The sequence below is a fragment of the Lithobates pipiens genome, unplaced genomic scaffold, assembly GCF_037356315.1.
Source record: "Lithobates pipiens isolate NorthernLeopardFrog02 unplaced genomic scaffold, aLitPip1_a1.2 Scaffold_16, whole genome shotgun sequence".
NCBI lineage: Eukaryota > Metazoa > Chordata > Amphibia > Anura > Ranidae > Lithobates > Lithobates pipiens.
Window position 1 is genome coordinate 548,488,704 of NW_027507748.1, and position 15,191 is coordinate 548,503,894.

General features: G+C 39.6%; 1 protein-coding gene across 7 annotated transcripts in view; it reads left to right on the top strand.

Moving 5' to 3' along the window:
- SMARCC2 (SWI/SNF related BAF chromatin remodeling complex subunit C2) overlaps positions 1 to 15,191 on the top strand; it is a 142,124-nt gene that overhangs the window by 68,005 nt on the left and 58,928 nt on the right. For all 7 annotated transcript variants that reach the window (XM_077483402.1, XM_077483398.1, XM_077483400.1 and 4 more), the window contains exons 13-18: positions 4,060 to 4,097; positions 6,434 to 6,564; positions 6,658 to 6,729; positions 10,103 to 10,216; positions 10,351 to 10,504; positions 10,905 to 11,021. In XM_077483402.1, the coding sequence (XP_077339528.1) occupies positions 4,060 to 4,097; positions 6,434 to 6,564; positions 6,658 to 6,729; positions 10,103 to 10,216; positions 10,351 to 10,504; positions 10,905 to 11,021 (626 nt within the window). The remainder of the gene's footprint in view (positions 1 to 4,059; positions 4,098 to 6,433; positions 6,565 to 6,657; positions 6,730 to 10,102; positions 10,217 to 10,350; positions 10,505 to 10,904; positions 11,022 to 15,191) is intronic.

Below are 15,191 nucleotides of genomic sequence, written 5' to 3' on the forward strand. Positions count from 1 at the left end.
AATGTACTTTGCCTATCGGCAGTCTTCATTCTAGGAATAGAAAATTGACAGGCAGACTACTTGAGTTGCATGCAGTTGTTCTCAGGAGAATAGTTCCTTCACCCCGATATCTTCCTGTCAATATGTCAAAAATGGGGGATCCCAGACATAGATCTGTTTGTGTCCAGGTTCAACAAAGAAATTGAAGGACAAAGGATCCGCTAGCATGCGGAACAAATGCCTTTCTATTCGAGTGGAATCGGTTCTCACTGATTTATGCATTCCCTCCTATTCTGCCTGTGTCCATGACTTCTTCGCAAGATCAAAGCAGGAAGGAAAGTCATTGATTCTTTTGGCCCCCACCAGGGCCCAGTAAATCTTGGTATGCAGAGATCGTAAAGATGGCAGTAGGGGACCCATGGATCCTACCATCGTGGCCAGGTCTCTCAAGGTCTGGTGTTCCATCCTACTTTACAAACGCTAAATTTAACAGTCTGGCTATTGAGACCCACACTCTGGAGAAGTGTGGGCTGTCAGGTTCAGTAGTTTCTACCTTGGTTAATGCAAGGGAATCTGCCTTTATTTATATATTATGGAGTCTGGGAAACATATGTCTCCTGGTGTGAAACCAGGAGTTACACCCCAGAAAATAGGTCAAAGTTTGACTTTCTGCAAATGGGATGAGAAATAAAGTTGGCCTTGATTGATTTTTAAGGACAGGTCTCGGCCTTATCGGTATTATTTCAATGACCACTTGCTTTGCATTTCTTTGCATTTTTTGGTTCGTAAGTTTATTCAGAGGGGATAACGTGGCTTAATCTCTGGTTAGGTAACCCCTGGATCCTTGGGACTTGAATTTAGTTTTGTCAGCATTACAAACAGCCTTTTTTTGGGCCGATACGACATATTCCCTTGGTCCTTTTTTGACAAGGAAACTGTTTTTTCTGGTAACCATATCTGCTGCAAGACGTGTATCAGAATTGGCTGGTCTTTCTTGTAAAGAGCCATTTTTTTGTTCACAAGGATAAGGTAGTATTGCATTCTCATCCTAACTTTTTACCAAAGGTAATATCAGGTTTTTATCTAAACAAGGATATTTTTCCAGAACCCTGTTCTATGGAAGAAAAATCATTACATTCTCTTGATGTGGCGAGAGCAGTCAAAGTCTACTTAAACGCGACTGCTCAGATTCGGGAAAACTGATGTTTTGTTTGTGTTGCCTGAAGGTCCTAAAAGAGGACAGGCAGCATCAAAATCTACTATTTCTAAATGGATTCAAGTAATCGTTCAAGCTTATGGTTTAAAATGGTAGTTCTACCCTCTCAAATCAAAGCACACTCCTCTAGGGCTGTTATTGCTTCATGGGCGGTGCATCACCAAGCCTCCATGGCTCAAATCTGCAAGACCGCAACTTGGTCTTCAATCCATACATTTACCAGATTCTATCTGATGGATGTAAAAAGATATGATGATGTTGCCTTTGGGCGCAGTGTACTGCAGGCAGCAGTATAAATCCTCTGATCTCATGGTGGCCTACTTTGGTTGTATCTCCCTCCCCTCAGTTGACATTGCTCTGGGACATCCCACATAGTAATTACTAGGGATCTGTGTCCCATGATGTACGATTAAAGAAAGTAGGATTTTTATAACAGCTTTCCTGTAAAATCTTTTTCTTTTTAAGTACATTACGGGGCACAGAGGTCCTGCCCCTCTTTCTAGTATACACGCATATTGCTTTGCTACAAAACTGAGATACTCCCAGTAGTGGGAGGGGTTACATAGGGAGGCAACTTCCTGTTTAGGGTGTGCCAGTGTCCAGCACCTGAAGGTGGACTATAACCCACATAGTAATTACTATGGCCCTGTGTCCCGTGATGTACTTCAAAAGAAAAGGACTATTATCAACCATCTTCTGCAGGAGAGTTGACCATATCCAGACACACTCAGATCTCTTTAGGCAGACAGGCCTGAACAAGCAGTTCCAAACACATGCACCCTCCCCAGGACAGAGCCTCATAGAAATAGAGCTTGCATCAGCTCCCCCCAGTTATATATACCACTCCTGCTTATGAAAGGCTGGCTATAAAAAATGGTAAACTTCTCTTATCTGCTCGTTTTTGTCTGATAAATATAGGGCTGAAACAACTAATCGATTAATTGACAACCAATCGATTAATTTCATAATCGATTACTATTTTCATAATCGATTAATCGGCCAGTAACATAATGGGGTTAAAAAAAAACTAAAATGAGCCCTTTATAGTACAAAAAGAGCAAATAATCGCTACTGTAAATATTACTTTCACAGTTCTACAGTAAAAAAATGAACCCCTTAAAGTAGTGATTATCTGCTTTTTTTTTTTTTTACTATAAAGGGTTCAGTCTTTTTAACCCCATTATGTTACTAAGTGTCTTAGACCGGGTTCACATCTATATGTTTATTGGTGCTTTTTGCAGAACTGGACTACAGTTCATTTACATGGTTTCCTATGGGTTACGTTCAGATCTGTGCTTTTCAGCTGCTGCGTATTTGGAGAAGGTCAGGGACTTTTAAACGCAAAATGGTGCTTTATTGGTTAAATATACTTCAATGGAGAAGCTGCAGAAAAGCATGTAATGCGTTTTTGAAGCAATTTGTGTTTTTTAATCTGCCCAAAAAAAAGTCAAAAACGCAAATTGCGGTAAAATCACATGCGCAGAAATCAAAAGGCACTGCAGAAACAGATCAAAAGCAAACTGCATAGGTGTGTACCGAGACTTATACTGGCCTCACGGATCAATTTTCAGATGAGAATATTCAGACGAATGATCTTTGTACATTCGTTGAATGAAAGAAAAATTTTGTTTGAAATTTTCACTTTTTAACATTCTGTTTTTAAAATTAATATAATTTCTGAATGAAAATCGCATACACTGTCTGAAAATTCCTTTGACCAAGCAGTTTTCTATTTCCATTTTTTTTTTAAGGTTATTAACCGAATAATCGAAACAATAATCGGGCAACTAATTGATTATAAAAATAATCGTTAGTTGCAGCCCTAGATAAATATAACATTATGTTCTTATTCACATGGGTGTACTTAAGCGTACATTCGTGCAAAGGGCCCTGTTTGCCTGCAGAGGATACACAGGTGTCCCGTGTATCCCCATGCAGGAAGTCTTATTAATGTCTATTGGGACACAGCTGCTGCTCTTATTTTGACAGTATGGGTGTCGGTGCCTCAATGGGCAAAGCGAGCAAACATGGCAAGTATGCTCCTTTGAACAGGGCTTAAATATACTTATAGTGTTTATTGTCATGGTTTATGCACACAGCAGCAAAAAAAATGTGTTTTTAGCTTTGTTTTGTTTTTTATTGATCTGATGGCAGGGGTATTCTTTTTATATGGGCCCATGCACACAGCTGAGTAAAGATCAGTAAACTTGCCCTGCGTTCAGATCCTTTAAAAAAATAAAATAAATCTGTGTCTGAGGTCCTGCATATGGACTGTATTTTACACTGCATGCATGTATTTGTGCCAACATTTTCATGCGCACAGCACAAATGTGCTCTATTGAAGTACAAGGGACACTTGCAACGGAGGACTCTAGTGACAAAGGATGCTAGGCGGCAATAGCTGTAGCTTGTATCCTAGCAACGGTGGACTCTAAGAAGCCTGAGCCATCCGTGTCTTAGCAACAGAGGAAGCAAGGTGACATTAGCCATCTATATCCTAGCAAATACCAATGCTAAGCAGCAATAGCTGGTCCTGGTCCTAGCAATGAATGAGCTGCATTAATGCTGCACGCTTGTACACACGTTAACATTATTGAAATGTTACATGTGTACAGTGCACTTTTTACACAGCTTCTGTCAGCAAGATCCTGTGTACTAGTTGCTGTATTTTCATTCGGCCATGGGCATGTACACTCATTAAATATACATATTCAGTTTTTTGTTTTGTTTTTTATTATTAATTATATCTAAATTACAGTATGAAACCCATATTTTCTTCATTGATCATATAACTGATGTCTTACCTTGAGAATGTTAGTGTTGATAATTCGGATATCACCATTTTTCTTGAATGTTTCTTGCAGATGAACAAGAAGATGAAAGCATGGAAGCAGTGACAAAGGTAGGGGGTTTACATATTACAAATGGACAATCTGGAAATTTTAACTTTTGATTTACATAAAATCTCTTAGATCAATTTTCATGCTACATTACTGGAGTTAAGGTCCCTTGTAGCTGAAGTTAAACCAGTCAGAAGTAAAAGAGTTGCTGGCAATTCTAACTTTTAAGCTGACCTCTCTGTTTTGGTGCTTAAAGTCAACAAGTATGCAGAAAAACCTATTTGTTCTAAACTGTGTATTTGTATTTGTGAAAGTATTTAAATCATTGGATCAACAATCAGGGAACTAAAATTTTTAGATTGATGTTGCAGTTGTTATATATATATATATATATATATATATATATATATATATATATATATAAAAAACAGAAAGCAATGAAACTCTGTTAAAAAAATAAAAATAATAATAATTAACCACTTCCGGACCGCCGCACGCCTATATACATCCTTAATTTGAAGGGGGATATAATTGTTATAGCAGCAGCTAGCTGCTATATCCCCGGTATCCTCTTGTTTCGACCAGCGGTCTGGTTTCTGATGATAGTGGTCTCTGCGTCAGATTTGCCGCAGGATCACTTTTATCGGTGGCGGAGAGGCCCCCCCCCCCCCCACACCATACTCTGGTTCCCACCGCAGCTTACCAGAGCTGTCGGCAGCGGCGGAGGTGATTGGATCTTCACCCTTGCTGGGCATGGAGATGAGTGAGGGGGAAGATGGCCACCACTTCTGCCCATAGCTCTTAAAGGACCATTTTCTAAAATTATTTCTTTAAATTACTTTTTTTTATTGCGTTTAAGTGTAAATATGAGATCTGAGGTGTTTTTGACCGCAAAGCTCATATTTAAGACGTCCTGTCATGCTTTTTTTTAATATTACAAGGGTTGTTTACATTCCTTGTAATAGGAATAAAAGAGACACAAGTTTTTATTTTATTTTTTAAAACTGTATAAAAATAAAAGTAAAAATATATATATATATATATATTTTTTTTAAAACGTGCCCCATCCCAATGAGCTAATGATATCACTTGTGATGTATTTCAGTTATCTTGCAAACATGGCCTGTTAGTGGGCCCTGACGACAGGGTTGATGACCACTGCTCTAGGGTGTTAGGGAATAAAATGTATAATGTTTGAGGGTTCTAAGTAATTTTCTAGCAAATAAACTGTTTTTAACTTGTTAACAACGCATCTCAAAAATAGGCTCGTTCCTTAAGTGGTTAAACCTGAATTTTGGGCAAACAGTTTAATGAAATACATATATGTGCATGAGTTTTACCTGCTAAAGTAGTTGTGTTTCTGTTCAGCTGTTTGATCATACAGCAGTGTCACAAAACTAGTATCCAGCAACTAGTACCCAGGGTGTTGACTGCTTGTTCCTCAAAAGGACATTTTTTCTTGTACTGTCAGACTTAAAAACAAATTGTCAGTGGGAACCACTTGGTTTTAAGGTGTCTTTGGTATGTCTATATGAATTTAAATGGACAGAAGAGCATAAGCTTCAACAGATGGGTTCATGTGCTAGGCTATTTGCATGTTAAGGATACAAAATTAATTTAATGCAAGTCTTGATGTATATTTCAAATTCAACCTTTGCTAAGTGAAATAGATAAGTGAATGCCAACTGGCAAAACCAGAAATATGCTTGTACATGGTATTTTGTTCTGGTACAATGTTTTTCTTTATTGAAATGTAAAGGGAAACCAGATGACAAATTCCCACAGAGGGGATATAAACATGAAACATAATACAGAAGTTCACTCAAAAACACAAAATAAAATGCTATAAGATATAGATTATAGGCTAACTGTGACCCTAAGGCCAGGGGTCAATGCGGAGTGACTGAACCAGCGGGCTGAGGTGGGCAAGGGGAGCGGAACTTTCCGCAATAATGGGGAAAAATAAACCAAACTAGGCACGGGCAAACTAAAACAAAAAACAAAAACAAAGGAAAACCCCTACCCACATTGGGGGAGTGTGAGTACCACATTTCTTTAGATCTGTTTCTTGACCATATGTCTATACTGGTATAATAGGAAGAAATATGATGATAATTTGGGGATTTGCTGCTGGACTCCTTTTTTACTGTTTATGTCAGTCTAGGGACCATCTCTGAACACTTAAGTACTCTTTCTCTGTTGTAACACTACAACATTTCAGTCCACTAGTCTTTTGTGGATACAGTATTCAAGTGCTTGTGAAGCTGTATGTAATTCCTGGGCCTGTCCTGTCTGCTTTTAATTTATAGATAAATGCATATTGCTATAAACAAATTACAACTATAGAGAGTTTCCCCCTGAATATTTAATACAGCTAATAGATCTTTGGTCCTCTTAGGAAGAAGATGAGAACTCTTCTGGGATCAAAAGTGAACAAGTGAAGACCTCTGACCTTCATGAAGACAACGTAACTGAACAAACGCATCATATTATTATTCCCAGCTATGCGGCCTGGTTTGACTATAATAGGTACGTATTACAGTCATCTCCCTTGTTACCTAACTAATTGATGTTACTTCAAATCGTTGTTCATCTGTTGTGATCTTTGAATTCTTCTTGCAGTGTACATGCAATTGAGCGCCGAGCACTGCCTGAGTTTTTTAATGGAAAGAACAAGTCCAAAACCCCTGAGATGTAAGTATTAGCTAACATATGAATACTGTTTATTCTAATGAAAATTGTAGTTATTTAGCCAGACTTGTTTCCTTGTAGGTCTTAACAGTTGCCCTATGATGATATATAAGGGTATGCTCCACATGACAAATAACATAATCTTTCCATTAGCATCAGGATTATGGCTAAGCGATTCACACTTTTGCTTATAGTTGTAAGGTCATGGTCTCTACATCAAATAGCTTGTAATTTATAGCTTCTAAGCCACATTTGTTAGCTGCTGGACCATAGTGGGGACTGGTGTGGATGCCTCTATGTGTTGCCTTATGTGTGGTAGAAAGCTGTTCAATATATTGCTGATAAATGTGTGAAATAACTTGATCCAAACCCAGTAGTTACTTTACAGTTTGTCAGAGTCTCTGTATTCAAATCCCTGATTACATTATTGACTTTTTATTAACCACTTGCTTTCCAGGCTTTTTCTGGCTCTTTTTGTTTACAAGTCATCAATAAGGATGAGCTCCACGAGCAGAGCCCACCAGGAAGTCGGCGCAGCGCTACGCTAATCACAGGCAGTGAGACATTGCCCCGATGCGTGGCTGCAGAGATCGGGAAATGTCTCACTGTCTGTGATTAGCGCAGCACTGCACCGCACCGACTTCATGGCGGGCTCTGCACATGGAGTGTGCAAACATGCTGGAGCTCATCCCTAGTTATCAATATTGTTTGCTGGAAAATTACTTAGAACCCCTGTGATACTCACAGAGACCTTTGGAGGGGTCTGAATGCTAGCCTCTTGCATACTGACTATGGGCACTGGCTTTTAAGGGAGCGCTACTCTTTGTGAGGCATATGCCTGGGGATCCTTGGGGTAATGTTACTTTGGATTCAAATCCATGCCTCCCCTAGACACACAGACTCTAGGATCCATGTTAAGGGCCTATATGACTCATTACAAATAGTGACTGCTTCACACTGTGATACTAGCAGATGCTGATGTCATCAGCAAGCCATCTGTCTGGGGTTATCTACTATAATGTATGCGTAGTGGGGCCCCACAGGGTTCTGTGCTGGGGCCAATCCTATTTAATTTGTTCATAAATGACCTGGAGGATGGGGTAAACAGTTCAATCTCTGTATTTGCGGACTATACTAAGCTAAGCAGGGCAATAACTTCTCCTCAGGATGTGAAATCCTTTGCGAGAAGATCTGAACAAATTAATGGGGTGGGCAACTACATGGCAAACGCGGTTCAATGTAGTAAAATGCATTTGGGTGGCAAAAATATGAATGAAATCTATACACTAGGGGGAGAACTTCTGGGGGAATCTAGGATGGAAAAAGACCTGGGGATCCTAGTAGATGATAGGCTCAGCAATGGCATCCTAATGCCAAGCTGCTGCTAACAAAGCAAACAGAATATTGGCATGCATTAAAAAAGGGATTAACTCCAGGGATAAAGCGATAATTCTCCCATTCTACAAGACTGCTCTGGCCTCACCTAGAGTATGCTGTCCAGTTCTGGGCACCAGTCCTCAGGAAGGATGTACTGGAAATTAAACGAATACAAAGAAGGGCAACAAAGCTAATAAAGGGTCTGGAGGACATTAATTATGAAGGAAGATTGCAAGCACTGAACTTATTCTTTCTGCAGAAGAGACGTTTGAGAGGGGATATGATTTCAATTTACAAATACCATACTGGTGACCCCACAATAGGGATAAAATGTTTTCACTGAAGGGAGTTAAACCACTTGCTGACTTGCTCACGCCGATATATGTTGGTAGAAGGGCACATAGAGGCAGATTAATGTACCTGTACGTTGCCCTTTAAGAAGCTTTTTTCGGGCGCCATTTTTAATTGCACTGATCTCTGTATAAATGTGAATGGTCCCAAAATCACACCAAAAGTGTCCAATGTCGCAGTCATGATAAAAATCGCTGATCGCCACCATTACTAGTAAAAAAATAAAAATGCCATAAAAAATATCCCCTATTTTGTAGACACTATAACTTTTGCGCAAACTAAACGCTTATTGCAATTATTATTTTTTTCCAAAAATATGTAGAAGAATACATATCTGCCTAAACTGTGGAAATTTTTTTTTTATATTTATTATAGCAAAAAGTAAAAAATTTGTTTTTTTCAAAATTGTCGCTATTTTTTGTTTATAGCGCAAAAAATAAAAACCGCAAAGGTGATCAAATACCACCAAAAGAAAGCTCTATTTGTGGGAAAAAAAGGACGTCAATTTTGTTTGTAAGCCACGTCGCACGACCTTGCAATTGTCAGTTAAAGCTAAGCAGTGCCAAATTGAAAAAAGTGCTCTGGTCTTTGGGCAGCCAAATGGTCCGGGGGTTAAGTGGTTAAGAAGACACGTGGCCACTCATTAAAATTAGACCAAAAAGAGGTTTAACCTTAAACTACGTAGAGGTTTCTTTACTGTAAGAGCGGCAAGGATGTGGAATTCCCTTCCACAGGTGGTAGTTTCAGTGGGGTGCATCGATAGTTTAAAAAAACTATTAGATAAGCACCTAAACGACCGCAACATACAGGCATATACAATGTAATACTGACATATAATCTCACACATAGCTTGGACTTGATGGACTTTTTTCAGCCTCACCTACTATATAATGTATTTATTGCAAGTAGGTCTAGTGTGCCTCCTAATGCCCCGTATACACGAGCCGATTTTCTGTCGGAAAAAACTTGGATGGTTTTTCCGATGGAATTCTGCTCAAGCTTGGCTTGCATACACATGGTCACACAAGTTCTCTGAACTTTCGGCCGCCAAGAACGTGGTGACGTACAACACTACGACGACCCGAGATAATTAAGTTCAGTGCTTCCGAGCATGCGTCGAATTGTTTCCAAGCATGCGTAGGAATTTTGCGCGTCTGAATTTCTACAGACGATCAGAATTTCCGATAGGAACTTTTTCCGACCGAAAAATAGAGAGCGGTGTGTCAGACTGACGCACGGCAACTACGATCTCGGTAAAGCACCTTTGACGGAGACTCTCTACCACATGATCAGCCGTGTCCAATCACGGCTGATCACAGTGTAAATAGGAAGAGCCGTTGATTGGCTTTTCCTCACTCGCGTCTGTCAGACGCGAGTAGAGGAGAGCCAATTGGCTGCTCCTCTGACGGGGGGGGGGGGGGGGGGTGTGCTGATCTATTATTATATATATATGTATTAAGTTTGGCAAGTGGTTATTAATTCGTGTTGAAAAGTGGTTCACTATTACTAGCTGAGGTGCCAACACAGGTGACACACACACACATTCAGTAATTTTTACCTATTTTGCCTCCTTCCAGTTTTTTAAAATATAAAATGCATGCTAAGTAATCAGTGCAACAAAATGATGAAAATTATTTCCATTCTTTAGCTATTTGGCATATCGAAATTTCATGATTGACACGTATCGGCTGAATCCTCAGGAATACCTCACTTCAACAGCATGCCGGCGCAACCTGGCAGGGGATGTTTGCGCTATAATGAGGTTCGTATGACAATGTCTTCCTATGAAAATGAAAAGGGTGACCCCCGTTGTGATAATTCCTGGCAGAACAGTTTGAGAGTTCTTCACAAGTGATGGATGTTTCGTTTGATTTTTTTTTTGACTGTTTCATACAGGGTCCATGCCTTCTTGGAACAGTGGGGATTAATTAATTATCAAGTGGATGCCGAGAGTCGTCCTACACCAATGGGACCACCTCCCACTTCGCATTTTCATGTCTTAGCTGACACACCATCAGGACTGGTACCACTGCAGCCCAAAACACCACAGGTACTCTTGTTTCCATTTATTGCCTGTAACTAAGGTGCTTTACAGGGAATCAACTGCCATAATGAATGAATAACTTGTATAGTAGTACATTTGCGAACTAAATCGCCTCAGGGCGCCTCAGCCATACATCACATAAGTACAGCCACTACTCTGAGATGTCAGCTGTTTTTAAATAAAATGAGCAGTTTTCCATTTATGATGTTTAACCATTTACTGGACTATTGCAGTTATATTACAGGAAACGATTTACATTCAGGTGATTGCTTCTCAGCTTAGATATTTTTTCAGTATTTAAGCCTTTATCCAAGTTTCTAATAAAGCTTTTTTCACAATTTACTATTTCATCTTTCCTTTTTTAATGGTCACACGTATTTGTTTTTCTTTTATGTTCTCCTAATAGACCTCAGCCTCGCAGCAGATGCTCAGTTTTCCAGACAAAGGTAAAGAAAAACCAAGTGACCTGCAAAATTTTGGCCTAAGAACTGACATGTATAGTAAGAAGAATACAACATCCAAGGTGAGTTTCAGGGTCTGGTTCTACAAAAATAATGCACCCACTGTTGAGGAAATATGGGGAACAGTACATTACTGTGATTACATTAACGTGGTATTAAACCAAGCGAGAAAAAAAAATCGGGCCCTCTGCAGGTTTAAGTCATAATGTACTAATATGCACCGCATCCTGACACATTATAACAGATTAACCTGCACATGGAACCTCCAGCGCAGCTCTGTCCCGGTTCCCCGGCGCTTCCATTCTCACCTGGCCTTCCTTCCGGGTTCACAGGCTCCGGCTGTATGAACGGCTGGGGTTGTGACATCACTCCCATGCATGCACGTCGTAGCCCTGTCATGGAGATCTGAAGGTATGGCACAGGTTTGCCGTCTCTTCAGGGCACATGCGTCGGTGACTTCACTGGCTACAACCTGTGTGAATATCTCCTAAGCCATGCACGTTTAGGAGATATTTATTGTACCTACAGGTACAAGTTAAAAAGTGCACCTTACACTTTGAGGTGATTATAAAGCAAAAATGTTTATTTCACATTTGGATAGAGTAGGTAATGGTTAAAACCCTCTTTTTGCCATCTGTCCCATTTCCATTCACATTTTATTTGTAGACACAACAGGCAGTGAGAGCAAATTCCCAGAGTGAGGTCAATCTTCTCTTAGACAGCTATCACCAGAACAGAGATCCCCATTTAAAGATTTCCCCTATTTCCTGTTCTGGTGGCAACTCAGAATTCTACATTTACCCTTACTTTTATTTCCAGTGATATTGATCTGCATGATGAATAGAGAGAGTTAAAGTATAAGTTCACCTTTGTAAAACAAAAACAAAAAATAAATGCACATCTTTTTGGTGGGAAAAACTGTGCATTTATTATTATTATTATTATTATTATTATTATTATTATTATTATTATTATTATTATTTTATGATAAGCCTGCAAATCAGCATAAAGGGGTGCTATGCAGGGCTCTTGCAGACAGTCTGTATAAGCTGTCTGCTAATACCTCATACATCATGCAGTTACACCCTGACAGGAACACCAAATGAACTACCTAGCGCGCTCAACAGTGCGATGGTAGTTCATCAAGAACTACAAGCCGACAGCTGCAAAGTAGGTCGTTTTCACATTCTTGATAGAATGTGAATGAACGGTGAAGCTGGGTGGGAGGCGCCCCACGCCGCCGTGTTTTATTTTTAATTTTTTGACAGCAAGCGGGGGGGAGATCTTCCGCTTGCTGTCAATATGGGGGATTGAGGGGGGCTGCTGCATCTGTAACATGTTACACCCTGAATATGTGTGTAACAGGATAAAAACGGTGAACTTATCCTTCAACTACTTCCAGTCCAGGCCTTTTCTGGCATTTTTTGTTCACATGTCACAATTTAGTATTTTTTGCTAGAAAAACCCCCAAACATGTATATATATTTTTTTTTTTTTTAATTAACAGTTTTTATTAGCAAACTCGCAAGGTTAACAGTACATAGACATGCAAAAAGATAGAATGTCTCACGATAATATACAATGCTAATGACACGTATAACCCTGCAGTAACAGCCTGCAGCATAAAAACAGAGCTTAGAGACAAGAAAAGAGGAAAGGGGGAAAGAAGGGAAGGGGGTAATAAGAGGAAGGGAAAAAGGGAAAAAAAAGAATGGGACCGTCAGAGAGGCAAGGAAGGGACATGTATATTTTTTTTAATACAGAGGCCCTAGAGAATAAATTGGTGGGTTTTGCAATTTTTTATGTCACACTGTATTTGTGCAGTGGTTTTTCAAACATAGAGTAAATAGATACCAAACATGTCATTCTTTAAAATTGCGCACACCCTTGCAGTGGCAACAAATGACATAAATTTTACTATCCATAGGCGGCACTTTAAAAGCTTTTACAGGTTACCACTTTAGATTTACAGAGGAGGTCTGGTGCTAGAATTATTGCCCATGATCTGACATTGGCAGTGATTCCACACGTGTGGGACGAGCGCTGTTTGCATGCGTGCGGGACAAAAACATGCAGTCGCCTTTGCACGCAAGCACAGGAGGACGGGGCACTTTAAAAAAAAAAAATGGATTATTATTTTATTTTTTACTCTATTGCGTTCATTTTTTTGTAAATTCTGTTTATTGATTTTCAAAAGTAGGAAATACATACCCTGGCTCGAAAAAAGCAAAAAACATCAAAACAATTGCTTAGTAAAATAATAGCCCTACTAGCTAAAGATAGAGCCTTAGCTAAGACTTAGCCCTTGTACACACACATGTGTCCGATCGTTTTGTCGGATATTCCGACTGTGTGTGGTCTACATCGGACTGTTTCCATCGGAGTATCTGACGGACCAAGTTTTCCAACTTTTTGCTAAAATTTTCCGACAAAATGCTCCGATCGGACATACTCCGATCATGTGTAGAGAATTCCGATCGGACAAAGTGCCACGCATGCTCAGATCAAATTCCTACACCAAAGCTATTGGCTACTAGCGTGAACGTAGTCTCGTCGTAACAAAATAACGTCATCACGGCGGGTTTTTCCGACAACTTTGTCCGACTGTGTGTCTGCAACAGTTTCGGACAAAATCCGATGGACAAAATCCGACGAATTTGGTTGTCGGAATCTCCAACCGTGTGTACAAGGGCTTAAAGTGTAGTTCCACCCTGAAAAAATGTTTTTTTTTTTTGTTTTGTTTTTTCAAAGTCAGCAGCTAAAAACACTGTAGCTGCTGACTTTTAACTTCAATTGTTTTTATTGGTATAAAGTTGATTTATATGGTTGTCTTGAGCAACTTTCAATGCTTATATGCAATAAAGTAAGCCATTTCTGGATAAATTGTGCGGTTCATAAAGAATTATTCGTAATTGGTATAACTTAGGTTAGGATTAGGAAGAGTAACATTGATAACTGTGAGGAGCGCCCCTGAATTATCTGACTTCTTGGCCCGGGCTGGAACTTTCACTGGAAACACTCTCTTCAATCGATCGGGGTGGTTATTCAAAAAGGAACCAGACACACACTCTGGTTGATTCTGAATATGCACACTTTTAATTTCCTGTTATCAGTCTTTTATGGTTCAAAACATTGTATTACATTGTATTACAAGCCAATGAGATTTAGACAAGCATTCACCAATCAAATAGCGTTGACATTCTAGTGCGTCTAGTGCGTCATACAGTCTAGCGGGTTTTTTTTAGGGGAATTCTGATATAAGGTTTCCAGACATACAGACATATATTTTTATATATGACCTTAAGATTATTTATTTTAACACATATAAAATCACCTTATGAACTTATCACTTCCTATAAAATTTCTAACCACAGACACATCCTGTTTTTGCAGACATCTGCAGATCTGCAAAAACAAGTGCCACCGTGAACAATTATAAGTAATATGCTTTTAACTCTTGAAGCTCTTAATATGTATTCCTAGCATAAGCTTAAAGGGTGACTCTCCCTACCCTTACAATCCCTCCTTTGATCATGAAGGACGAAGTCCTTTATTGATCATTCTCAGTACCACCTATGTCCTGAGTACAACATGGCCTTGACTGTGTCTGGCTCTGTGTCTGGCTCTGAGGTGGAAAGTTTGATCTTGGTAGCCTTGCCCATCAGACAAAATATAATCTTAATGGTAGCATAGATTGCAATTCCCAGGATAAGTATGATGATGAGGATCATTCCTACTTTCTTAAAGAAATTCATGATACTATCCCAGAATGAACCAAACCAACCTCCCACTCCAGAGAATGGATTCCAGGAGTCTCCCAGACATCTCATTCGGTCCTGCAATTTTGCCCTCTCATCATTGTGTCCCTTTATTATTTCATAATAATCCGTTATTTGCAGGTCCTCTGAAGGCCGTGTTAGATTATTCATATATGTGCAACACAGGCTTCTGTCCCCTGTAACATCACAGAGCCCAGTGAGGATCATCATGATTCTCTCCTGTCTCTGTTTAATGATTTCTTGCTCAAACAAAATCTTTCTCAGTTAGCAATCCTATGTCTATGGCAGTTTTATTCATCCAAGAATCCACTAACATCCCGAATTCATCCACCTTGGCGAGAGCATTGTATATACCTGCTCCACCAAATGATGCAAATACCTTATCCCACCAGGTAGTAATTTCCCTCTTGTGCCTCCCGAACTCTAAGTGGCCATGCGCTGGTACCATTGCGA